This window comes from Pipistrellus hanaki (genome assembly GCF_964339955.1).
Source record: "Pipistrellus hanaki genome assembly, chromosome: 5".
Classification (NCBI taxonomy): Eukaryota; Metazoa; Chordata; class Mammalia; order Chiroptera; family Vespertilionidae; genus Pipistrellus; species Pipistrellus hanaki.
The window spans coordinates 74,476,173-74,503,229 of NC_140507.1; the positions used below are offsets into that span (position 1 = coordinate 74,476,173).

The 27,057-nt window shown below is 48.3% G+C and overlaps 2 protein-coding genes and 1 long non-coding RNA gene across 4 annotated transcripts in view; 1 reads left to right on the top strand and 2 right to left on the bottom strand.

Moving 5' to 3' along the window:
• The window catches only part of LOC311623502, a 199,471-nt gene extending 195,219 nt beyond the window's left edge, over positions 1–4,252 (top strand). The window contains exon 3 of the long non-coding RNA XR_014795157.1: positions 4,231–4,252. This is a non-coding gene — a long non-coding RNA (uncharacterized lncRNA). The remainder of the gene's footprint in view (positions 1–4,230) is intronic.
• The window catches only part of LOC311623470 (complement C3-like), a gene marked incomplete at its 3' end in the record, with an annotated part of 113,448 nt that overhangs the window by 384 nt on the left and 86,007 nt on the right, over positions 1–27,057 (bottom strand). The window contains exons 38-39 of one of the 2 annotated variants that reach the window (XM_084885504.1): positions 879–962; positions 74–157 (exon numbers count right to left, since the gene is read on the bottom strand). In XM_084885504.1, the coding sequence (XP_084741630.1) occupies positions 74–157; positions 879–962 (168 nt within the window). The remainder of the gene's footprint in view (positions 1–73; positions 158–878; positions 963–27,057) is intronic. The other variant, XM_084885505.1, reaches the window with a different exon arrangement.
• LOC311622581 (complement C3-like) lies at positions 4,565–25,717 on the bottom strand (the record flags this gene model as incomplete). Its single annotated transcript, XM_084883834.1, has 28 exons — positions 4,565–4,620; positions 4,731–4,818; positions 4,941–5,000; positions 5,145–5,303; positions 6,829–6,992; positions 8,454–8,610; positions 9,533–9,631; positions 10,622–10,781; positions 11,078–11,153; positions 12,524–12,609; positions 12,854–12,962; positions 16,126–16,326; positions 16,468–16,539; positions 16,785–16,914; positions 17,292–17,453; positions 17,817–18,020; positions 18,151–18,360; positions 18,792–18,944; positions 19,036–19,151; positions 19,337–19,466; positions 19,568–19,670; positions 20,017–20,107; positions 20,195–20,277; positions 20,378–20,472; positions 23,976–24,046; positions 24,146–24,311; positions 24,678–24,870; positions 25,632–25,717. The coding sequence occupies 28 exons, from the start codon at positions 25,715–25,717 to the stop codon at positions 4,565–4,567; spliced, it is 3,480 nt and encodes a 1,159-aa protein (XP_084739960.1).

The following is a 27,057-nucleotide window of genomic DNA, read 5'->3' on the forward strand; positions in this document are numbered from 1 at the left end:
ATGCTGAGCTGGGGTGGAGGAGGCAGGAGAAGGGAGGGGAAGGCAGCAAGACAAAAGACATCCCAGGGCTGACCTGATTTGATGGTCTCCTTGATGACCATTATGTATTCATCAAAATCATCCGACAGCTCCTTCCTGAGCAGGCTGGTCTTGTACACTGCGGAGGGAGGGGAGGTGGAATAGGGGGCAAAGAAGGGCCAGCATGGGTCATGGGCAGGCTAGACAGCAGGGTGGCACCCTACTTGTAAGGGCACCTTGGCACATGGCTTCCCAAGCAGCCACATGCAGCCACTCAGGGTCATACAACCACCATCTCACAGTCACCCACAGCCATGTGCACAGTTACAGCCGCCCACAACTCATCCCATACTCAAGGACAGTTACTCCTGTCCACTGTCACCCACAACCACCATTTCTTACACACTTCCACATATGGTCACAGTAACTCACAACCCCATCTCACACTTAGTCACCTACAGCCATACACACAATTATGGCCACTCATAATTCATCATATATACAGGGACAGCTATGCCCATCCACTCTTCCCATCACACAATCATGCCTATTTACAGCCACACTCTCAGAGACATACACAACCGCATCTATTCACAACCACCATTTTCACACTCTTGCACATACCCAGCCCAGTCATAATCATGGTTTCCCAGCAATCATGGCCTCTAATAACACACACACTAGTCACCCACAACCATAGCCTGAAACACGTGAACCTGTTGGCCACTCACAGCCAGTCACACACACAACCATGATCACACGTGCCATCACATTGTCTCACCCACACAACCACAGCCACACACACAACATCACTCACACACAATCACAATTGCACGTGGGTCTCCCCACCCCCTCCTCACCATAGTCCACTCCTGGCTCACAGGCCTTGTCCAGCCGGTCTTCTGGGGTGACCTGGTCCTCTGAATAGTGCATGAAGCAGCTCTCTGTGGGGCGTGTGGGCGGGGGACATGATCTAAGCTCCACTTCTCACCCAGGGCCCGCCACCCATGGGTGTGATCAGCCCCAGGCCCATCCCTCTTGGTGTCCCCTGGGTGTAGACTTTTGGGGCCACTTGCATCACCATCATGGAAAGGGGTGGGTTGGGGGGGCAGAGTGTCAAGTGGGCCTGGCCTGCTACTTCCTGGCTCCAGTGCACCTACCCTCAGCACAGCGGCATATTTCTTTATGGCAGATTTTGCTCAGCAGTCCATCTTTCCTCTCTGGGTGGTAGAACCGGGTACAAGTCTCATCTGTGGACAGACAGGGTGGGAAGCAACAGAGATTTAAGTCCTCCACCCTAGACCATGCCTGTGGGGATCAGGTTCCCAACTCCAGTCCCTCAGACCTGGAGATGCTAAGTCCTAACCCTGGGACTCCCAGGTCCCCAATCACCAAGCCCTGGGAACCTATCTAATATAAACTTGGGATCCTCAGACCCCAGGCCCAAAGTTGGCTGCTCACCCAGGTTGTAATAGGAGTACACCTTGACTGTGCCCGGCTGGATTAGCCCCACATTAAATTCCTTGTGAACTTTGAAAGCTATACAGTCCTCTTGATAATGTGAGATCTGGAAAAAGGAGGAGGTAAGTCAGTGAGTCCAGTATAAGGAGAAATGGGGGACCAAGGAGGAATCTGCATGGAGAGGATAGTGGAGGATGAGGAGTGGCAAAGGTTAATGAGCATTTCAACAAATCTGTTTTCTTTTTCTCCAAGGCTCACGACTAGAGTACACTTCTCAGCCTCCCTTTCCATTTGGTGTGACCATGAATTTGAATTCTGGCAATGGATTGCTATCTGTTCCACTACAGATATCCCATGGCTATCAATACTGCACTGTGTATTTGAAAGCTGCTAAGATAGTAAATCTTAAAAGTTCTCACCACACACACACACACACACACACACACACACACACACACACTATGGTTATCATTTTCCAATATACATATATCCAATCATTACATTGTATACCTTAAACTTACACAGTGTTACATGCCAGTTATATCTCAATAAAGTTGGAAAAATAAATGAGAAAGAAAAAAAAGAGAGGATGAAAGGAAGACAGACATACATGTATGTATATGTGATAAACATGTATATTTGGAGGAAATTGCTATCACTTAATGAATCTAGGTAAAGGGTATATAGAAATTTTTATACTGTTCTACAATTGCTCTGTAGGGTGAGGATTCCATAAATATTTAAAGTACAAAAATGAAAATTAAACTAAAAAGAAAACACCCATCTCATGCACAACCAATCCTCTTTTATTCTAGAAGGAATGGATTAAGCAGAGGACTCTAAGACAAAGACCAATAGAGAAGGAAAAGGCCAGCGACCTATGGGTCAAGGTCCCAATGGAAGCCTCACCTTGTTCAGGTAGATGATGAGGGTGTTCTTGTTGGAGAAGGCCTTGTTGTCCAACTCGAACTTTGAGATGTACCTGTCAGTGCTATTGGCCAGCTGGAGAAGGGAAGAGTTTGTGAAAATCCCTTCCTTCCCTCAGCCTCTTCCAGATCCTAGGCTCCTTCCCAATAATCCTAGCCCCTTAGCCCAGGATTTTCACACCTGTTTGAGGTCATTAGTGTCGGGAGCAAAGCCAGTCATCATGGATATATCCAGGATGGACATAGTCGCATCCTGGTCTCCAAGGTACCTGGATGGGGCAGGGAGAGAGGGTTTGAGTCCCAGATAGGGTTAGCCCTTGTCAATGCCTGACAAGGGGGTCTGATCAGTGACTGAGGACACATCAGTACAGAGGATGTCAGATCTAAGGAAACACACCGCCTCCCCCACAAGGGGAATAAAGGAAAGGTGTGTGATGGTTAAGGCGACGAACTGCTCAGCCTCTAAAGCCCAACTACATGGGTTCACATCCCAGCTCTATGTGACATTTGATGAGTCATGTCACCTCTTTGGGCCTCAGTTCTTCTGGAAAATGAAGACAAGAGTACAGGCTGGTCTCACTGCATGAGTCCATTATCTCTGTCCAGTTCAATAAGACCAGTCCCTAAGCAACATGGTCTAATCCCAATACCACACTATATTAATGAAAATGCCTAATGGACAAAGCTAGTTGCCAGCTCTTCAGTCCACCCATCACTAAGTAAACAAATGAGCATTACAATCAATAACTAATCACATCAGTTCTTTCAAAGTCTGTCAGTAATGGGTCACTGAGCACCCATAATTCAAGCATGTGTGTGAATGTGTTACTTCCTTCTCTCTCAGTAAAACAAACAAACAAACAAAAACAAAACACACAAAAAAAACAACCATGTGAGATTTTACAAAAATGGACAATTGAAAGGGAATCGCCAGCAAAGATGGAAGGGGAGCACAGAAATGACAGTGGTAACACTGAGAGTGAAATTTCAGCAGCACCTAAATGGAGCCAGAGAAGGAACAGCAGATGGTGGGAATGGTGGGAATGCCCTTGGAGAGAGCACCATGGGGCCAAAGGCACATAGTTAAGACAATGGCATCAACATTAATAAGAAAGTGGTTGTGGCCCAAAATGATGTCCCAGAGGAAGAACACTTCCCCAGTGAAGGAACTCTTAAATACCTGGTGACATCGAAAGCTCAGAGGATTATATGTGGAAAGTTGCCCTAAACTTAGAAGGGAACACGACACTTTACAGCGTCACAGAGCAGATGCTGGCTCCTTTCTTCTCTGCCACAGAGAAGAAAGGAGGCACTGTTCAAACCACAGGGTTTTGAATATTGCATCACAAAAAATCAAAACCAACTTCAGTCTCAATGTTCTGAGATGTTACTTTTTACTTGATTTCAGAGAGGAAGGGAGAGGTAAGCTATAAACACCAATGATGAGAGAGAATAATTGATTGGTTGACTCCTGATCGCACCAACTTGGGGGAGTTGTGCAACCTGGGTATGTGCCCTTGGTTGGAATCTAAGCTGGGACCTTTTAATCTACAAACCAAAGCTCTATCCACTGAGCCAAACCGGCTAGGGCACAATGTTCTGACAGTTTAAATTACAGTGCAGTAAAAAAAAAATACTTGTCTTAACTATATTTTTCATTACTCTATACTTTTATATCTGCCTATATGAGAATTTTCAATGTTGTAATAAAAGAAAATAATTTAATCCCAGCCAGGGTGGCTCAACCAAAAGGTCAAAGTTCAGTTCTCTGAAGAAGCACAAGCCCTGGTTGAGGCCTCTATTCCCAGTAGAGGGTGTACAGGAGGCAGCCAATCAATGATTCTCATCATTGATGTTTCTATCTCCCCCTCTACCTTCCTCTCTGAAAGAAATAAAATTTAAAAACAATAGTAATGTAGAATTCCTGTAACAATTGTAATCTCTCTCTTTGATTATCAACATTACTTTTCACAGTCTCAGCTTATGTGGTCACAGCTAGTCACATACCACCATGCCATGCTGTCTACCTCCTGGAGAGTGCTCAGCACAGTACTATGCACACAACACATGCCCAGAGAGTGGTAGGCACCTCGGATGTTATTTACAGGAAGTCTTGATAGAGAGAGGGATGAATGAGATGAACACCAGTGACCCATCTCTTACCTGGCACAGATGCTGAGTAACATGGTGCTCTTGGCATCCTGAGGCTTCTTCGCTAGAAACATAGAAGACAGAAGGATGAGGCTGGGTCCTGATTCAGGAGTGGGGCATACACTACAGTGGCAGTGGGTGAAGGGTGACGGATAGGGTCTTTATTCTTTCTACCTTCAGGGGCTGGTTGTAGTTTAACCATGAGGCTGAACATATTGCAAGGGGCTCCTCCTTTGATCTTGGCTTGGTAAGATGTCACCACCTGGAGAGATAGGAGGGGAGACGAGGTGTCAGCAAACTTGACTTGGGAAGGAGGTGGTCCCTCTGGGGCAGCAGGGCTGAGAGAAGATGGTGAGCAAAGCAGGTGTGGGCTCCGGTCCTTACCGACAATGTGCCTTGTCCTTTCCCTTTAGTTGTTACTGTGAACTTCTCATTTTGCTTGGTCTGCAGGAAGTGGGGAGAGAAGAGAAGTTGTTAGGAGCCAGCCTTCCCCTGGATGCAATGGTCATCTTCCCTCCTTCCTGCCTCCTGCAGACTCTGACTGCCATGGAGGATGATAGTGACAAGGGTTTGGCCAAGGAGCTGTACCGTTACTGATTGCAGGAGAGTAGCAGATTCCCAGAGGATGCGATGTGTGACCGGGGAGCTGCGGCTGGGCAGGTTAATGGACACATCCAGATTCAGATCCTCATGGTCAGGGACATCCCTCTGGTATTGGGCCAAGGCTTGGAACACCATGAAAGTGGCCTAGAACCCATGAGAAAAAAACAGGGTGATTTGAAAGACTGAGAAAGCGGTCAGAACCTGCTGGAGGATGAAAAGTTTCAGCTTCGATCTGGGCCACTGAGACTGGGGCCTAAAATGCACCAGAGGCTGTGAGGATAAGAATGGGGGTTGTTATTTATTGAGGACATGTTCTAGAACTCTCTCAGTGACACATGGTCAGTCTAGGGTGTGTTGACACTAAGACTGTGACCTAGAAGGAACCAGAGGGCACCACGCTAAGACTGGGAGTCATTAGACAGTGAGGACATCTCGTAGAAGTCGCCAAGGGACAGAGGCTTACACCAGAGTGTGGAGACACTGAGCATGACTAGATCCACAAGAAAGTGCAGGTGTGAGACTGGAGGTCTAATATACCTAGCCCATGGACACCGGCAATAAGGTAGTGAAGGGTGGGTGGTAGGGGCTGAGAGGAGAAGGGAAATGGGGTGTGGGGAGAATATGTGTAATCCTATCAACAATAAAAAATATATTAAATAAATAAATAAATAAAATAAAACCATACCAGCAGCTGCTAAAAAAAAAAAAAAAAAAAAAAAAAAAAAAAAGATTGAAAATCTAACAACACTGAGAATGTGGTCTAGACACGTCCAGATAATAGAGTCTAACAAAGGGTAAATAAATATTGAGAACATATCTAGAAACTATTTGTGAGTAAATAATACAATTGGAACCTGGGGACAACTAAGCATATAATCTAGAACCCAAAATGACAATGAGCCCTGACCAAGTGCCTCAGTTGGTTGGATCACTGTCTCATGCATCAAAAGCTTGAAGATTCCATCCCCAGTCAGGACACATACCAGATGCAATCCATTGATGTTTCTTTCTCACATCAATGTGTGTTTTTTTGTCTCTCCATTTCTCTCTCAAATCAATAAACATATCCTTGGATGAGGATTTTTTTTTCAAAATCTGAGCATTCCACTGGAGACAAAGGGGATCAAACTGAAGCCTAAGGTTGCTAGACTTGAGGTTGCTAAAACCATAGTCTAGAACCCAGCAGGGAGAGATGCAGGCTTTGATAATACGCTAGTAAACTGAGTACATGGTCTAGAACCCACCGTGAGACAAGTTAACACTGGGATCCTCATGGAACTGAATGCATAGTCTAAACCTGCCAGGGGGAGAGATGGACTTAATGATTCTCTATAATAATTGAGAATTGGTCTAGAACCCACCAGTGGAACAAGATAAGATGGGAGGCCTGGTGGAACTGGAAATATGGTCTAGAACCCATCAGAGAGGCTCACCCCTGAACCTCGTCCTTGAGAACGTCATCTGGACACTGGGAAGGAAAAGGGGCTCAAAACATAGCTTGGAGCATCTAGAATTTAGTCTAGAATCCATAGACAGATTTGTAACAAAAACCTGATTTCTCAACTTCAATCCAATCAACTGCCTCTCTTGGTCTCAGCATCTTACCTGGGAGGCCAGTCAGGCCACAGGAGGTAAGGATGCATTTGCCTGGGGGATGTGGGACACTTGCCTGGGTAGAGCCATAGCCACCTCCATAGTATCTCTGCTCATTGAGCCAGCGCACGACAGGAGGTACAGAGTCAAAGTCTTTGAGCAGCAGCAGAGCCAACAGGGCATAGGATGTGGCCTCCACATTGTAGAGCTTCTGGCCAGGCTCCTCCCAGCGGTTCTTATCTACAAGAGAGAACAGCAGCCCCCTTGCTCACTGCTCTGTCCAGCCTGGAAGTATTGATAGTTCAGAGAAAGCTCAGGAAAAAGACTTGTAGGAGACCTCGTCGTGTTCAGGTGTCCTGGCCCGCATTTGTGGCTTTAAGTTTGCTGGTTCCTGCCTTACTCTCTTCCCTCATCAACCTCACTCTTCTATTTGAATTCTGAACTGAAGCACCTCTGACTTATGGGAGCTGGTTCCCTAAGTTTTCTATGCTCATTCTTACTTCTCAGCCTCCGCATATCCCATTCTCCCATCTTGGAGCACCTTTTCCTCCACCTACCACTGGCTAATTCTTACCCACCTGCACAATGCAGCTTCAATGGCACCCAAGATAGAGTGAAACCCTTCCTTCTGTCTCTGAAAGCATCCTGTGCTTCTCCTGTCCCAGCACTATGATGCTCTACATAAATCTATTAACTCATTTCTTTCCTCAACTGTAATGTGAGGCCATGATGGCAGGGGCTGTGCCATATTCACGGTGATGTCCCAAGTGCCTAAGAAATTACCCATGACAGAGACAGTCACCAGGAACCATTCCCTCCTCTTCCTGGGCACAGAGTTGGACTATATCTCCCAGAGGCCTTTGCAGGTAGGAATGGCCACATAACTGAGCTCTGGCTAATGGAAGGTGCAGAGTCCCCTTCCATGTCTGGTCTACCTCCCTTGCACAGTCTTCCTGCTTTAAGAGAAGGGATTCTGAGGCCCTGAGGTGGCAGAGCCATGAGAAGATAGAGCCTGGATCCCTGCATCACTGTATAGAGGAGAGCTGTCCACCAACTTGACACCCTCACTGCGCTGTTATTTACACAGCAAGACACCAACTTCTGTGTGTGAAACTACTTCAGTACACTCAGATATCTTACAGAGGTGAGCTTAAACCTGATAAGGTGTCATCACTTGAACCAGTGATTCAGTGCTCACGATGTGCTACTTATTGTGCTAAAATTCCTAAGTCATTCTCTTAGCTAATCCTAATAAACCTTAAAATAATGGCAATGTTATTAATAATACTAAAGGCAATAACATCATCAGTGATAGATCTCTTTCTATGTAATAGACATACTTCTACCTTCATCGCTCATTTAATCTTCGCACAAATCTTGTGATGTCAGTATGGTTTTATACACAATATTCATAGAAGTTAAGTGGATTGTACAGATCACACAGTGAGAATGTGGCTGAGGGTGATTCGATTTTGAACTTGAATCTGTCTGATGTCAGAGCCCATGTCCTTGCTCCTGTGTCATAGCAAGTACTCAAAGATACTTGTTAAACATGCACCTTTTGTGTCACTGACAATGAGGACTTTTTAGAACCAGACTCACTCACCCCAGCTCAGCTTGGAGCGATGCAGCCCCTTTTAAGATGGCCACCCGTACCCACCAGCCACGTCTCTCTCCTTAACCCACCAGGCTGCCTCTCACCTGTGGCTGATTTCAGAAATTTGTCGAGGAGAGGGCCCTCTAGCTGGCCCAGCTGGGCCAGGGCATAGCCAGCAATGGCCACAGCATATGGTCTCTTCAAGTTCCTGTAGTGCGCTTGAAGGAAGTTTCCAGCCTTATTGATGCTGCCCCCAAGGCTCTATGAGAAAAAGATTGGGTACTCTGGTCAGGTGGGCACTGCTGCCCCAGAGAGCTGGCAAGGATCACATAATCACCACTTCCTGGGCACCATGTTTCTAGCCTTGGTAGATATTTGTCTTGGATCAGTATATTTTCAAGGGTTCCCTAGAGAGTTTAGCCACTGTGCACTGCTGTTTCTGTGTATCTATCATGTACCTGGTGCAGTCTGTATACCAATGGTTTGCTAGTAAATGTTTCATAACCAGTTGTATAGTCATGGCAAGAGGTGCGGGATAGGAGAGCTGGTTTATTGATTGCCAATGACTGTGGTATAAATACTCTTGCCATTTCCAATTTCTAGCTACCAGTGTAACAAACCTTAACCCAGAGTGGGAATGAGATGTCTCATATAGGCACCCAGGATAGCACACTCCTGGTTCCACCTATTATCTAATTATTGTCATCACTGTAACTAACACTTATTATGTGCCAGTCTCATATCCACTCATTTCACCTCAAAATACTATAAGGTAAGTTATATTTTCATCATCATCCTTACTGCACAGAGGAGAATACTGAGACCCATGAGATAAGGTGCGGAGGCAGATATGCTTTGTAGAGTTTGTTGATTTTTATAGTGTAAATACAACCATGACTGATTTCAACCTACCAGCATGGAGTCACTGACTATATAACTGGAAGGGATTTTATACTATGCCCACCTTATAGGTATGACAAATGTAAATAACCTCAAGAGCATGGATAATGAGATAATAAAAAAAGGTATGAAAATAATTAAGAAATGATGAATTGTAAGGGTTCACTACCTTTTGCTGTTGTCTTGTTGTTTTTTTCTAAATTGATTTTTAGAGAGAGGTTGGGGAGGGGGTCACAATGGCTGTGCCTAGAAAGGAGAGGGGGGAGAAGGAGGTCACACTTACGTTGACCTGTCCCTTGCAAATATCTTTAGCCTCCTGTAGCGCGATGAGAACGAAGGCTGTGAGGGACACATCTTTCTCTTCTGCATGCCTGTAGCCACCCTAGAGTATGGAGCAGGAAGTAAGGATGGGGTCACCCGTGTGCCCCTCATGCCACCCCCACACACACCTGTAGGATCAGTGGGGCTGGGTAGCGCAGGGGTGGCTCTCTTCCCAGTGTCTCCCAGGCAGGCCATACTCTAGTAGTCATTCATTCACTCACTCATTCTGTAAATGTTGCTGGTGTTGTGGGTAAGATGGCCCCAGCCCTCATGGAGCTCCCCATCTCATAGTGAGACAGACATGAGCCAACCAGCTTGTTGGGAGATAGATCATTACAAACTGATGAGTGCTGTGCAGTGAGAATGGATAGTGGGGGTATGTCTTGGTCAGGGCAGTTGGAAAGATGTTCCCAAGGCATGACAGGTGGTGCCAAAATCTAAATAGTGAGCAGGACTCAACCCTTAAAGAGGGCAGTGGTAACATACCAGGAAGTGGGAACTGCATGTGCACAGGCTCTATGCCCGGGAGCAAGGCGCCAGGCAGTACAGATGGAGTGTGGAGCGGGAAGGCTCTGAAGCTGGAAGCCCGAAAGGTCAGGCTGAAGCCATGGTTCGCTCATTTGAGCACACGTCAGCATTTCCTGGAGTCAGGGGTTATGAAAACCCCAATTCCTAGGCCCCACCCCCAAAGTTTCTGATTCATGCATCTGGGATTCAGCCCAAGAATGTCCATTTCTATCCAACTTGCAGCTGATGCTGATGCTGTTGGCCTGGAGACCTCAGTTTGGGAACCACAATTCTAAGGACTTCTCAGGTTTTTTTTCAAAGCAATATGGGGGTGGGGGGGGGCGTGCCTAGGTGACTTACATTTTGCAATGGACTTTGAGGTCTCTGGTTTTTGCAAAAAAGAACTGACCATCGTGGCTCCTTTATTTCTCTGTCCATCCCACACTGGGAATTGGGCAAATGGTAGACGAAGTCTATCTCCTGTCCTTGCTGAAGCACTCAGGCACTCCTCTCCCCCAGCCTGGCATGATTCCCAGTCTCTTACAATCATTTCATAGTGTATCACAGGCCCATCCTCCTGGAAGACTCCATCAGGTCTCTGCTTCTCTAGGATCAGCCACTTGACAGCCCCACAGATAACTTCGGAGTCGATGGCGATGAGGTTGGCGGCCAGAGAGAAGACCTTGACCACGTAGGCTGTCAGCCTGGGGGTGGGCACAGAGCATGAGCCAATTGGCTCTGGATCCAGAGACTGCCATCCCAGCAAACAAGGAGCAAAGAGGGCCAGTCCTGCTCAGGTGTGCCCAGTTTCCCGTGCCAGGTCTCAGGACCCAATATGGCTTGTAGGCAGTTCTCAGTGATGGTAGGTCACTCAACTAATGGTCACCTTGACTCTGAAGGGGGAGGGGCACAGAGGCACAGGGCAGTGTGGGGGAGGCCAGTATAGGTCAGGGCCCAGGCCCTGCTGAGGGAGTGCAGGGCCAAGGATGGGCAGGCTCACCAAGTGCTGGGCTCCATATCCAGGAAGGCTGCAAAGGCCTTGTTGGGTAGTCTGAACGCCAGTTGCTGTGTGTAACCTGCAAGGAAGAGAGAAGCGTCACTGGGGGAGCGAGGGCTGAGTGGAAGCAGTGGCTGGTGTGGGTATGCCAGGAAGGAGAGAGGCTTAGAGAAGAAACAAGGATTCTGTGCAGGAGGAAAGTGAGGGTCAGAGAGGAAAGAGGGGCTTAGGGTCCAGCAGGAATTTTTGGAGGGGAGGGGAACTTATAGGGTGGAGAGACTCTGAAAGGGTGCAGGGTTCAGAGAGAGAAGGGTAAGGGCTTCTCAGAACAGAGGGGGTTAGGAGAGAGAAGGGCTCTCAGGGGGCTTCACAATTGATTATCACAAATGCACCACTCTGTTGGGGGATGTTGACAGGGCGGTGCTACTATGCATGGGGTGAAGGGTGGCAGACAGTATATGGGAAACCTCTGTATTTTTTGCGCAAATTTTTAAAATATATATTTTAATTGATTTCAGAGAGTAAGGGACATGGAGAGACAGAAGTATCAATAATGAGAGGTAATCATTGATCATCTTTCTCCTGTATGCCCCCTACAGGGGATCAAGCCTGAAACCCCGGGCATGTGCCCTAGACTGGAATCGAACCAGGTACCCTTCAGTTTGCAAACTGACCCTCTATCCACTGAGACAAACCAGCTAGGGCTTTGCTCCCTTTTTCAATAGAATATTTTTTGTTTGTTTGTTTTTGTTAGTCGTCACCTGAGGATATTCCCCGCCCCCCCCCCCCCCCCCCCCCCCCCCCCGAGTTTTAGAGGAAATGGAAGGGAGGGGGAGAGACAGAGAAAGAAACATTGTTGTGAAAGAGATCCTTTTATTGTTTGCTTGGAGCACAAGCCTCAACTGTTTGAAACCTGGGTATGTGTCCTGACCAGGAATCCAACCTGCCACCTTTTGGCGTACAGGACGACGCTTCAACCAACTGAGCCAAACTGGCCAGAGCCTTTCAGCTCAATTTTACTGTGAAATGAAAAATTCTCTAAAAATAAAATCAATTTTAAAAATAAAGAGCATTGCCCAGATGGCGTGGCGCATGGTTTGAGCATCAACCCATACACCACGAGGTCACTGATTCGATTCCCAGCAAGGGCACATGCCTGGGTTTGAGCTCAATCCCCAACAGAAGCCATGTAGGAGGCAGCCAGCTGATATTGATGTTTATTTCTCATCCATGCTTCTGGTCTCTCTCCCTTTCTCTCTCTCTAAAAAATCATGAACATATTTTAAAAAATAAAATAGAAAGCACTGATACCTACGATCTAGACTCTGATGCACACACCCCACCCAGTAACCAGGAGCAGAGCGTCAGCCACCAAGAAGCAGAGGAGCTTTGGGATGGATGAGAAATAGAAAATGCCCGGGCACTGGGGCTACAAAACCACCATCTCACCTTTCCTTTTAGACAAGCTCACAGCTATGATCTCCCAGGTGGTGATGGAGTCTCTCAACATCACCTCTGTGGTACTGGAGGAGACTCTAGATGGAGGAGAAATGGGGTCCTTAGGAGAAGATGTGGGGGAGGGGAGAGCAGGTAATGAGGGGCCACAAGGGGGAGGTTGGAGGGCTCAGGTATGGGCACCGCTTGGGTTTTCCAGGTAGGGATGCGGAGTTGCACTGATCCCAGAACACAGAGGAGGTTGGGGTGGGTGCAAATTAAATGTTCTGGTCCTGAGTGTGGAAGCGCCTGGGGTGGGTTGGAATGAGGGATGCCCAGCCTTACCCATTTTTCTCTGGGTCGTTTAACCACACCATCTTCCACAGCCAGCTCTCAGGGAAGTCGCTTCTGGAAAGGATGTCTTCTTCGGGAATGATGTCCTCATCCAGGTCACCTGGGCAGGTGGGGGCAATCTGGGTTTAGAGCAGACCCGCTTCCCCTGCTGTCCCCTTAGATCACATGTGTCAAACACAAGGCCCGCGGGCCAAATCCAGCCCGCCAGGCCTTTCAATGTGGCCCGCACCGCGCTATCATCACTGCACTCCGCTGTCAGTTTATGACATTGTCAGTTTATGACTGTTCAGTAAACCATTCGGCCCGCGATTTAGGCTGGATTTTAGATTTTGGCCCCTTCTCTGATTGAGTTCGACACCCCTACCTTAGATACTCAACTCTACAGGCCTGGAGGGGTTCCTGGCAGCAAAACACGCTCACGGACAAATAACGACTTGTCTGCAAGTTAAAGGCTGTTCCCCTTTGAGGGCTCCTGCCTCCATAAAAATGTTAAAAAGTTATATGTTATACAACAGCATTGGTATAAAGGCAAGGATAATCCAGGCTAAGTATATTCATTTCCCCTGATTTCCAAGAAACAAAGCATTTTCGTAAGCTTCTAAAGGTACCCAGACCGTTGGTAAGGTGCCTGCTGCGTCAGAAGTGACGTTGGTCCTGAGAGCAACCAGGTGAGTGGAGATTCTGGACTGATGGTGACCCTGGAGGCCTCTGCAGCAGCTGGGCACCACCAGCAATTAAACACCCCTGGGCTGGTTTCTCCTCAAGAAATGGTGGGCATACATTAACTTGGCTCTGGGTGTGTCTAGCGAAAAAGTAGGTGCAATTTCACAGATGCCTAAATCCATTCCTGCTCTGGGATAATCTATCAAATTGTATTTGTTGATACTAACGTTTAAGCCATCCTCTGTTATACCTCCAGTTGACTAAAAAACATACACAATACTGAGAAACAAATCTCCCCGTGGGTGTAAACCAAATCCCAGCACATCAGTTAGGTCTAACTCCCTCAGTAGCCTTATCTTCTCTTTGCAGAAGGAAGGCTCTGTCAGGAGTAGAAAGCAGCCTGCCTAGTTGTCATCATTTGCAAAGTGAGTGAAGGTAAGAGAGTCATTTGCTCACGTGTGTTGGGAATCTTTGTGTCTTTTGTGGGTGGAGCGTTGAAGGGGATGCAAGGTTTCCAGCTAAAAAAACCCGTAGAAATATTTTCCACACTAGCAACAGCTGCCTAAGTCACACCCCTGCAAAATACACATGTTCAAAAAAATCACATGTTGCCACATAAGGTGTCCATCCATATCTGTTATCTTAAAGGGTAAGTGATATTGATGTTTGGGAACATCTCTCTTGACTTAAATTTTAAAAGATGTTAAAAACAAAAACAAAACTCAGCCCAATCTGGTTTGGCTCACTGAATAGAGAGTCAGCCTGCAGCCTGAAGGATCCGGAGTTTGATTGTGCTCAAGGGCACATGGAGTTTTGGGCTTGATCCCCAGTAGGAGGTGTGTAGGAAACAGCCGATCAATGGTTCTCTCTCATCTTTGATATTTCTATCTCTCTCTTCCTCTCTGACATCAATCCTGTATAATGAAAGCTTAATATGATAAGTGTCTGGTCATATGGTCCTCCATTCACCCAATCAAAACTTAATCCTACCTAATAAAAGAGAAGCATGCAAATTGACTGCACCTTCACAAACCCCATAAACCACGCCCACCAGGAAATCAGGGTGTGCATGCAAATTAACCTAACCAAGATGGCGATTAATTTGCATATCCAGGCCAGAGCAAAGACTGAAGACAGAGTAGAAAGAAGCCAAGCACTGCAGAAGGGAGTGGAGCTGTGGAGAATCAAACAAGTGGGGCAGTGGAGAAGGCAGGGAAGTAGGTGGGGCTGATAAGAGAGAGAAGCTGCATGACACTGGAGACCGCAACAGGAAGCTCGATTGCCAGAATCTTCCTGCAAGGGGCATATAGTATGCTAAAAATATGCTAAGGTCCTCAATTGCTACCTATGACATGCTCTGACCATCAGAGGGCACACACTCTGACTGGCAGGTTAGATTGCTGATGGGTTCTAGCTGATCCAGACAGAGCCAGAGATGGGCCAGCCATGCTTTGGAGCCCTCCTGCATCTCTACCCAGCTCTCATTGTGCACCAGTGGGGTCTCTCGGCATGGCTTGTACCCTATCCAATCTGGGACCCCTGGGAGGATGATAGAAAGCTGATTTCCTCCCAATCCCACAGCAGGGTCAAGGGATACCACTAGTTCACAAATTCATGCACCCAACCTCTCAAAGTAATAATAAAAAATACATAAGAGGAATAAAGAGGAACTTTACAATGGAGAAACAGGGCAGACACCACCTTAATCAAGTGATCAAGGTTCATGTCACCAATGATGGTTCAAGCCAATGCTACCTGCCTCCAGAGCCGAGGCACCAAGGAGGGCACAATATCTCCCCTGGGACAGCCCTGCCCAGAATGCAAAACCCCAATGTGAGCAGGAGAAACATCAGGCAGACTCAGGGGGCTGAACATCTTTCAAAGGATCTGGCCTGTGTACCTCCTGTAGGTGAAGAACGTGAGAGTCACAGAAAGACCGGATAGCTGCTGGGGCAGATACGAGGAGGCTAAAGAGACACAGCCAGTCACACCAATGCAACGTGTGATTTGGAACTGGCTCCTTTTCCTAGAGAGAACTAAAAAAATTTAAAAAGTGGCAACGTTTGAGTGATTCTGTGAATTAGATGGTGGGAAGGAAACCACAGTAATGTCCTGATGCTGAGCATTGTGTTGTGGTGTTTCAGAGAATATCTTTGCTGCAAAAAAACAAAACAAAAAACAAAGCAAAAAAACAAAACAAAACAAAAAAACAACAGAAAAAACCCCACACTAAACTATTCAGAACTCTAGGGAAATCAAACAGCTCCAGGAGGGTATAAGGGAGGGAGAGATTAACCAGAACAAGTATGTCTGTAAGTTAAAGGTTTTTAAAGAAAACAAGATCATTATTTTTGCTTTGGTTGGCCAGCCAGCCACTGGGCAAGTTTCCCAATCTTCCTTAGGTTTTAAGCAGAAGCATCTTTTTTGTTACTTTTCATCCTGTAATTGATAACGTAATTTCCCTCAATTTCACAAGCTGCTCACACCTGCCTTTGCTCTTGAAAGCAAATTTGACCCACACTTTTCCCGTCCCCAGTGATGGGCACCTCCCCTTCCCACCACCTGCCCTCAGGTAGGGCCCCCCAGGCCACAGCACTCACTCCTGGCCAGGGTCAGGTCGCCATCCCGGTTGTGTTGCTGTCGCAGCTGGGTAATGTAGTTGCAGCAGTCCAGGAAGGCATCCACGCAGGCCTTGTCCTGGAGGATGAACTGTGCCCTGCGCTGGCAGGAGTACTGCATTGGGTTCTCCCGCATACCGTCCTCACAGCACTTGCGAAGCTCCTTGCTGGGGTACTCACCCGCTGTGGGAACACACCCCAGGCAGGTCCCCACAGGGCCTCGCAGGGAGGACCTGCTCAGGTCCAGGCCGTCCCCTCCTCCCGCTTTGCTGGGATCTCAGTGGGCAGGGTGCAAGGGTGGGGGAGGCGGATGAGGGCTCCCACCTTTGCCCTTCCTCTTCTCCATGAGCTGCACTGAGCGGCGTCGCCGGGTGGCTGGTTCCGGGCATGCCAAATCTGAGGGGCAGGAGGGCAGAACAAGATGGGTTAAGCACTGACTGCCTGTCCTTGGTTTACTCCCCACAGTAGCTGCGAGGTGGGAGTGTTATTGCTCCCATTCACCAGATGGAGACACCGAGGCTCAGAGAGCAGAGCAATTTGCTAGTAGGAGGTAGAGGCAGGACTTGAAACCAGGGTCCCGGATTCTATCTGGGAGTTGGAAGTGCTGCCCCTCCTTGGGTGTCCACTGGCCGACTCCTCACCTGACCGCTGCTCGGTCTGCAGATTTTTGCTGGTCTGGAAGATCAGCCCGGCATCCGTAAAGACACCCGCATAGTTCTTTCCACTGCCCGGTGTGCAGCCAATGTCTGCCTTCTCCACTGTGTCCCAGATCTGGGGAGGGGGTCAAGTGCAGACTTAGGCAAGGCCAGCAGGGCCTAGGTCACTGCACCAACACATCCACCCAACCTCACCACCGTCCTCATGACTGACCCCAGACACTCCACAGTCTGTAATCAGAGTGTGCTCAGGTGGGACTCAGACCTGTGTCCATTACCATGACCATCCCTAACACAGACCATGTCCATCCACATTTCCATCTGCAACTTGAACTTCAACCCATCCCCTTGTGTGTGTCTATTATGACCTTTGTACTTAACCCACACTCAACCTCACATCACTGGTTCTCCCCAGTGCCATTCCCACCTCACCCCAATGCCATCTCTTTGCCTCGGCCTTCTTTTACCCAACCTCAGTGGCATGGGACATACCTTTTTCTGAGTCAGCCTGTTCTTCTTATTCAGCACAAACACGCCCTTGTCCACAGCCATAAGTGCCACTTGAGCCCCTTGGTTACCCTCAATCTCGAGATATATCTTATCTTTAGGTAGATAGTGATGCTTTTCATCCTTCATGGCATTTTTCACCACCAGCTGTGAGGAGGTGGGAGGGGTAGGAGGGAGAAGTCAGCCCAGCGGGGCCTCAGCCTTCGTCGGTAAAGGACAGAGGGGTCCTGGTCTGGTCTGGAAGGAGAGAAAGGTGGAAACAGAGAGAAGAAAGGGGACGCACAAAACCAGCACCGGGTAGAAATTCAAGAAAAGATAAAATTGGGATCAAGAGAGTTACTGAGACTAAATCAGGGAAGAAAACAAGATGGAAAATGGGAAGAGAGAGGCAGGAGCTCTACAAGCAGGGGAGAGAACTGGGTTCAGAAGTACTGAGAGAGATTGTCAAAGACAGAAAGCTATGGCCAGGCAGAGAGTCACAGATGGGCACAGAGACTCAGCAATGCTTACCGTGCCCACACATGAATCCTTGACATCCACCCACACGGAATCAGCCACCACCTCCCTCTCGCCTCCTTTGTTCAGTGTGTAATAGGCCACCAGGCGGAAGGAAGGAATAAACTCTGTCGTGATGGTCAGAGGTAGCACCACCAGGATTTGGCCCTCCTCTCGCACTTGGTGTCCCACTTTCAACAGCTTCCCCTTGTTCATGACCTTGGGAGACAGGTTGGCATAAGGATCAGCAAGGCAGGAAGGAGGATGGGGGAAATGGAATGAGGTAGGGTTCTGGAGGGCTGGAGAAGTGAGGAGCGGAGAGACCTGGAGGTTTTAGGAAGCCACACACCAGGTAGGTGAGGTACCGGACATTGGCATCCTGGCCGGGGTCCATTCGCAGGACAAAGTTGACATTGAGCATGTCCCCTGGCTTGAGCTCTGTGGCGGGCACGGAGAGGTGCAGGTAGTTGTTGGAGTTGCCCATCGTATTGTAAGGTAGGGCCTGCATTTGATTGGTAGCCTGTCGCCCTTCCGGGAGGCCCTCCTTCATTGTGCGGACCTGAGCAGGGAGACAGGGAGGCATGCTGCCTACCTGGGATGTCCATGACCTAAGACCATGCGCCTGGCAATATGGCAGCTTGTGTGACAAGAGGGACTTTTCAGATGGGATAAAGTTAAGGATCTGGACATGGCATGACTTCTAGGTTACCCAGGTGCGCTAATGTCCTTATAAGACATCCATGCAGATGACAGGAGGCCCTGTGTAAATAGCAGGAAGACCCTCTACCCAGATGGCAGATCTCCAATGTGCAGACAAGATTCCTCTATGCGAATGAAACATCTCTGTGTGAATGGCAAGACCCACTTATGCAAATGAAAGGATCCCCCACTATGCACATGACAAGACCCATTTGAACAATCATTAGAAGCCCGATGTATGAATAAAGTCCTCTGTTTCCCTGGGGTGGAGTCCTGCTGGTGCAGACTCACAGTGATCAACAGGGGATTCTTGCTCTGGTGTGTGTTGATGGTTAGCTTAGCCAGGCCATCATCCCGGGTCACAGAATTCACTTGATTGGAGCCCTGAATGGCGGCCACAGGGATGCGGCCTGCTGGGGAGCCATCGGGGTTTGTCACATACACCTGTGGGTGCAGGGAAAGGTGAAGGGGGTTCAGCAGACCCAGAGACCATGCCAGTGCTCAGGAGTGGGGTGCAATCTTGCCAAGGTCTCACCATGAGCTCAAAAGGCATGGTAGGTTTGAAGAACCTGGGAGTCTTGGTGAAGTGGATCTGGTAGGGGGAGGTCACGATGGGGATCCCGCTGCGTTCCGCCTCCACCATGTCGCTGCCTGAGGGGGCCAGCTGTGAGGGTGGGCTCCTGGGCCACCCTTCAGGCCAGGCTACCCCACATTGGACCCTTCCGCCTTTATATTGGACGTCCCTCCTCAGGTGGGGGCTCTAGCAGGAGTCTGATCCCTTTTTCCGACTGGACTGCATGGAGGTACTGAGCCTCCACCTTCGGCCCGAGCCTCACCTGAGTCCAGGATGACGGTGACAGACACGTACAATGACTTTCCCACCAGGGCAGCTTCTCTTGGGGCCTGTGGGGCCGCACTCAGCAGAACCTCTCTATCCAGCACAGCCACTCCAGTGCCACCCTTGATCTAAAATAGGTAATGAGGGCTCAGAGGGGGAGGTACCATGCGGGGAGGGGATTCAGAGAGTGAGAGGGAAGTGTTCACAGTGAAGGAAGCTTGGAAGGTACCGCAACACGCTTGAGTGACTGGGACAGTGAAATCCTCTGGTCACCATCCTGGACCCCAAAGATGACGAAGGCCGTTCCATCCACAGTCTTCCTGTACAAGAACCTGTGCAGAGAGGAGTCTCAGATTCTCCCTCCTGAAAAGCTGAGCCTTCCACCAAACTTCCACTGACCACAGAGAGGACCCAGAATCCCCAGCCCCGCACCCAGCCCCTTATCGGGTCCCACCTGATTCCTCACTTGGTCTCTCAACCAGGTCCTCACCTGGCCTCTCACCTGACCGCTCTCCTGACCCTAACCTGACCCCTCACCTGGTGCCTCACCTTGTTCCTCCCCTAGTACTCACAGGACCCCCAACCTGGGCCCTCACCTGGTCCACATCTGACTCTTCACTTGATTCCTCACCTGTTCCTCACCTGACTGCTTTACCTGATCCCTCACCTGGTCCTCACCTGGCTGTAATGGTGACCTCCAGGCCCTTAGGGTCATCAATGTAGTAGAATTTCTCTGCTGGCTCCACTTGGACCTCAAAACTAGGCAGCACTGGTGGGACAGGAAACACCACTGGTGAGGGGCCAGCACTGAGCCCAGCATTATGGGGTCCACACTCTGGCTCCCTCCTTCTCTTACCATATTCCTTCACCTCAAACTCAGCAGAGAAGACCTGCTCTGGCGAATCTTCATAGTGGGCTTTTATCTTCCACTGCCCCATGCTGTGGGAAAGGCAGGTGAGTGATCTGCTCAGACCTGGCAGCCCCCCACTCCTTCTGGCATAGGGGAGCCCCAAACCCACTCCCTGAGGGCCTGACGTACTTGACCAGCTCCGGGATATTCCAAGACAAGGGCAAGATGCCAAAGTAGTTTTGAGAAGAGAGGGAGTCCCGAATGATGGGAATGCCTTCGGGCGTCTGTAGATAGACAGGGAGGGGGGTGGTTCTTCAGAGCAGGCTTAGCCCCTTGGCCCTCCCCTTTGCTGTGTCTGGATACTCTCTCTGTCATGTATACAGCAGCTAAGAACGTGGACCTGAGTTGGTCAGCCTGCGTTCAGATCCCACTCTGCCACCTACAAGCTTGTGACCTTGGGCAAGTAACTTAACTTCAATATTGCTGAATGTGCATATCTAAAAACAGGAGATAAATATAGCCCCTCTGGCGTGGGACAGAGTTCATGTAAGCAGGAGCTCATCATTATGAGTGTCCGCCTGATATTAAGAATCCCTGGAATGAATCACCTCCTTTTGTGCAAGGCCCTGGACTGAGCCTTTGATTTAAGCTAAACCATACATAATTGCTCTGTCCAACTTTTGCTCTGCAAGAATAGCAATCTCCTGTACACATATTATTTCATTTCTGTCAACAGTTAAACATTGGGAAACACCACATAGAAATCTGGTTTTCAACCTTTTCCTGGAAACTAGGGTAACTGGATAATGCCCTCCTGTTGGCACAGTGACATTTTGCATTTTCCTTTCTCCCTCCCTGACTCCTTCCTTCCATCACTTTGTATTTAGCCCCACTATATGGCATGCACTTTGTTGAATTTAGGGATAAAGCCCTGAACAAACAGATAAAAACTCTTTCCTGTAGCAATGGCTGGTTTGGCTAAGTAGATAGACTGTTGGCCTGAAGATCCTGGGTTTGATTCTGATCAAGGGCACGTGCACGAATTTCGGACTCCATCCCCCATAGGGGTCAAGCAGTAGGCAGCTGATCAATGATTCTCTCTTATCATTGATGTTTCTAGATTTCTCCCTCTCCCTTCCTCTCTGAAATGAATAAAAAAAACATTTAAAAAAACCCAAAACCTGAAACAAACCTCTTTCCTGGAGGGAACTGAGGTTCCACAGAGGTTGGTGGTGGGGGGCAATTAATAAAAGAATAAATCCAATTTACAAGATGCCAAAAGGATGACAGGAAGAGAGAGTGGAGTGCGTATGTGAATGGGAGGGGGTTGAAAATTTACAGGTTCTCAGAAAGGAGTTCACTGTGACATTTGAGTAAAGTCTTGAAGGAGATAAAAGGAAAGTAGCGTGCATATTTGGAGGAAGATTGTTTTCTGGGTAGAAAAAACAGCCAGTGCCAAGGCCATGGGGCAGGAGGAACAGGGAAGAGGCCTGTGTGTCTGGAATAGAGTGAGTGAGAGGTAGAGTGGGAGGAGGTAAGGGCAGGAAAGGACAGGGAGGTCATTCAGGGCCTTGCAGGTCATGGGGAGGACTTCAGTATCTGTTTATTTTTTAATATATATGTATTTTTGATATCAGAGATGAAGGCAAGGAAGAGAGAGAGAGAGAGAAACATCAATGATGAGAGAGAATCACTGATTGGTTGCCTCCTCCATGCCCCACACTGGGGATCTAGCCTGCAACCTCGTCATGTGTCCAGACTGAAATTCAACCTTGATCTCTTGGTTCATAGGTAGACACTCAACCACTGAGCCAGGCCTTGCGCTGTTATCTGGCAGGAGGAGGAGTCCTGGAGAGCTGTGAGCAGAAGTGGGTCTGGACCTGACCCAGGTGCTCACAGGTGCCTCCTGGCTCTGTAGGCAGAACAGACTACTACACAGCTTTATGGACTTACTCCAATCTTCAGAAGAGAAAACTTAGGATCAGGAAGGTGAGAGACCTGGATGGAGTCACAGGGACCAGGTGTTTAGCTGGAGGTGAAATTCACAGGTGCAAGTATTGCCCCATGCCAGCTCCCGGGGTCCCCACCCACTTCCAGGCCTCTGTGTTTGTGCCTCTCTATATTTGTTTGCTTTAGGACAAGCATATCAAACTTTCGGCCTGCAGGCCATGTGCAGTCCATAAGGAATAATTTTGTGACCCAGCCAATATAACTGTATGTAAGAAACGTTTTAATAAAAATTTATTAACTTAATTTTTACAATATTCTTTTCCACATAATGCTATCTAATTAAAGAGTAGTATGCAAATTGACTATCACCCTAACACACAAGATGGCTGCCCCTATGTGGTTAAAGATGGCTGCCCCCATATGGAAACAAAATGGCCTGCAGGGGAGGGTCGTTAGGAGTGACCAGGCTGGCAGAGGAGGAAAGTTGTGGGTGACTAGGATAACAGGGATGGGCAGTTGGGGGGAACCCAGGCCTGTAGGGAAGAGCAGTTGCGGGGAGGGGGGGCGGGGGAGAGAACCAGGCCTGCAAAGGAGTGCAGTTAGGGGTAACCAGGCCTTCACGGGATTGCAGTTAGGGGTGACTAGGCCAGCAGAGGAGGGCAGTTAAAGGCAATCAGACTGGTAGGGGAGCAGTTAGGCATCAATCAGCCTTGCAGGGGAATGGTTAGGGGGTTATCAGGCTTGTAGGCAGAAGTGGTTAGGGGCAATCAGGAAGGTAGCTATGCGAGCAGTTGGGAGCCAGCAGTTCTTGATTGTGAGAGGGATTTTGGACTACATGTTTAGGCCCAATCCTAGTAGGATTGGGCCTAAACGAGCAGTAGGACATTCCTCAAGGGGTCCCAGACTGTAGAGGGTGCAGGCTGGGCTAGGGGACATTGCCCCCTCCCCTGTGCATGAATTTTGTGCACCTGGTCAATATTTATTAATAATGAAAAACAACATTCGCTAATGACTAATTACTACAATTGTGTTGCATTCATTTTCCTTGTGCCTGTTACACACAGGTGCACCCTTTCTCTCCTCTAATACTAGCAGAGAATATCTTAACAGCCGATTGCCATTAGTCTTGGACTGACTTGTCTGGTGTGCAAAACAGGAGGTATTTTGCTTTTGGAGAAGAAAAATAAGTTTCTTTGTGTTACACTTATTAACTTGTGCAGTTATTCAGTATCTGGTAAGTTAATGTTCAAGAAAATAAAATATTAATTTTTATTAAAATGTCCTCTTATTTTATGTTAATGATTCTTCATTGATTTCAGTTCTATGTATTCAGCATGTTTCTTATAATAAACCTATGTTTCTATGAAAATTGAAGCTTTTTAATTTTAATATATATATTTATATATATTTATTTATATATATATTTATATTTATATATATATATATATATATATATATAATATTTATATATAATTGACTTTTTTGCAGAGAGGAAGAGAGAGTGATAGAGAGAAACATTGATCAGCCACCTCCAGCACCTCCTCCAGGGCGTCTGCCTCAACCAAGGTACATGACCTTGACTAGAATATAACCTAGGACCTTTCAGTCCACAGGCCAATGCTCTATCCACTGAGCCAAACCAGATAGGGAAAGCATTTTTTTTTTTTTTGCAGCCCCCATAACTTACCCCTTGTTTATTTGGTCCCTTTTTAGCCTTTGAGTTTAACATACTTGTGTTAGGGTCTTTCCTAGTGCCTCTTTCTCTGTCTCAGAGTCTCTCTTAGTCTGTCCTTGAGCCTCTGCCCCAAGTGTGCCTGGGGGCCCGGCTGCCTGGTACCTCAATGCTGATGATAACCGTCCGGCCCACAGGCAGCAGCTCATTGTCCACAGTGAAGATCCGATAGAGGACTGGGAGGTGGTGGGAGAGAAAGGGACAGCTCAGTGGATAGAGCATTGCCCCTCCGAATGACACAGTCCCAGCCCTCAGAGCCACCCTCCAGCACTTACCCGTGGAGCCTGGGGTATAGATGGTCTTATCTGTCTGGATGAAGAGGTACCCGCTCTGAAAGCTGACTAGCACCACCTTCTCCACCGGTGGAGCATTCCCAAAGGCTGCCTGGACAGTCACAAACTTGTTCCTCTTCTGTGACTTTAATTCCTTACTGGCTGGAATCTAGGCATGGATCGGGCAGGGCGTGAGGAGGGGGCTGCCCCAGGGCCCCTTGCCCATGGTTCAACCTCTGGGCCTTTGGCTGGGTCCACATCTCCCTCTCCACACAACAGAGCCTGCCCCTCACTCCTGCCTGGTCTCTCAGGTTGGCCGGGGTTTGGGGACAGGGGGGTACTCAGAGAGGAGGCAAGGGCAAGAGAGAGGCTAGAGGAATGGAAAGGGGAATCAGAGAGGAAGCTCAGAGGATGGAGCCCTCAGTAGTAAAGGGGGCTCAGAAAGGGGAGGAGACTCAGAGAGGAGAGGGGCTTGAAGGAAGAGAGGGCTGGGAGGGGAAAGGGCATCTGCGGGGCGGCTCCAGTGAGCACCCACCTTGATGGTGACTGTGCTCAGGTAGCCATTGGCACTGTTCAGAATGGTTTCCTTGCTGGACAGCTCCTGCTTCTTCCCTGGGAAATCGTGAACTTTAACCTGGACAGGAATGTTACCTGTCTCATTGTGGGCTTCCAGCACCACCGTCTCCTCGTTATCCAGACGCAGGATGTTGGGGGTGATTATGGAGTACCTGCGAAAGGAGTGCACTGGGTCATACCACAGACCCAACATTCCAGCCCGCGCGGGGGTCTCCCCAGTCCCTGCTCCTGGAGGGGAGCCAGTGACCAGCAATGGCTCAGGAGCTATAGGTCTCATCAACCCCCGAACCTCCAAACCAGAACCAGCAAGTCCCCCAATTATCTAGACTTGCAAACCCACAGTTGGGGATCCCACATACATACTCCTGAATCCCTAAATCTTTAAACACACTAAGTGTCTAAACACCCTGACTCTTGGGCACCCCAACTATACATAGCCAAACTCACATATTCCAAATCTTTGAACCCCAAATCCTTGAACACCCCAAGCCTCTACCTAAATCTTTATCACCCAGGCCTATAAATACAACTTAATCCACCCCACCCCCAGCCGACATAACCCCACGCCACAGCTCTACACTCACTGAAACCCATAAATCCTAAAACTGCAAACTCCCAAATCATGTAAAGTCAAACCTCCTCATCCACAGAATCCACAAACACCATATGCACCCTAAACCTGTGGACCCCAGTTTCATAAACATCCACACCACCTCTGCACAAAGCCCGACTTTCACAAACATCCAATCCATAAACTCTCAAAGTCACAGGCAGCCCCATTTATGAGTCTTCCTCCCCAGTAACTCCTCCTTCTCCGGCATGATGCACCCTGAATTCTACAGGGACCTGAACCCATAAATGCCCACTCTACCTCAGAAGTTTCCTTACTTGAGGTAGGTTCATGACTACTCACATGGGGTCCCCCAGGGCCAGGGGGAGACTGCTCAGCAGCAGCAGCAGCAGCAGCAGCAGCAGGCTGGGACCTGAGGCAGGCCCCATAATACAGGGACAGTGGAGGGACTGAGGGACAGAGAGACATAGGGACTGAGGGTCAGAGGGAGAGGACAGGGAGGACTGAGCAGAGTCTCCTGGAGGCCTCCTTTTATCTGACTCCCGCCTTCCCTGCACTCAGCCCAGTCCTCTGCCCCCCATGGCCTCTCCCCTCCCTGGGACTGCCCCAGATTTCTCAATAACATTTTCTAATTTTTTTCGTTCCCTTGCCAGCAAGTCCTGGGATAAATAATCTGAGGTCATGTAGTCCCCCAACAGGGACACAGATGCCCCTGCCCTGACCTTCCACAGGGGCAAGGCCAGGGGTGAACAGGGACCTTTCCCATTATACCCACATTGTAATGGAGGAACTCTTAGCACAATGGACCCCCTCTCCCCTGCCACCAGTCCAGTTTTGTCCATGCACTTATTAACCAAACCCTTCCTAGGAGTCTACTTCAGGGACTGGGGCAGAGTGGGGGACAGACTCCAGCACAGACACTGCTAGTCCTCTGCAGTGTGATCTCAAGTGGAGAAGAACTCTGCTTCTTGGAGGTCAGAGAAGGCTTTTGGAGGAGGGGACATTTCAGCTGGGCCTTGAAGTAGCAATAGAACGTCACTGTCCAGGTGTGCATGTTTTATAGACAATAGGAGCATGGAGCTCCCTTCACCTACTCTTCTCCTGATGCCTGAATAGCTATGATGATTTAAAAAGTAATTTTTGTGGACCATTGCTAGCTTTTGTATTTGTCTTATATCAGCATCCTTTTAGGATATTATTATTAAACAGTATATTTTTTGTGTTAATAGGTAATATATTCATATGATTTAACATCCTAAATGTAGAAATATATATAGGAAAAATATAAGTTTTTTCCTGGGCCTGTTACCAGCCACCCAGGTCCCAGACGTAACCATGTGATAAAGGATCATGATTTCTCTCCACAGATATCGTTTGCATTAACAAATGTCCACATGTTGAAAGAACTAATATTACCAAGCTCTACATACAGTCCTTCCTTGTCTTCCGGAGTCATATCTGGTGTCTTTATAAACAGCTAGAGAGTGTGGATTAGTGGTGCACAGAGAACTAATTGCTTCTTAAAAGAACTGGCTCATATTACATTGTGTGAAAGTCACCGACCTCCGACTGATGGACAGACGTTCTTGGATTACAATTCATACTCTTGTCACTTTGATTAAAAATGGCGGTGGAGATAATAGAGAAACCATGATGGTGGCATAGGGTAGACACCCGAATGCAGCCTACCACAACAAATTTGAATTTAAAACTGAAAAACAGGGGAGACATTGCCCTGAAGCACCGGACAGCTAGCTGAGAGGAGGCT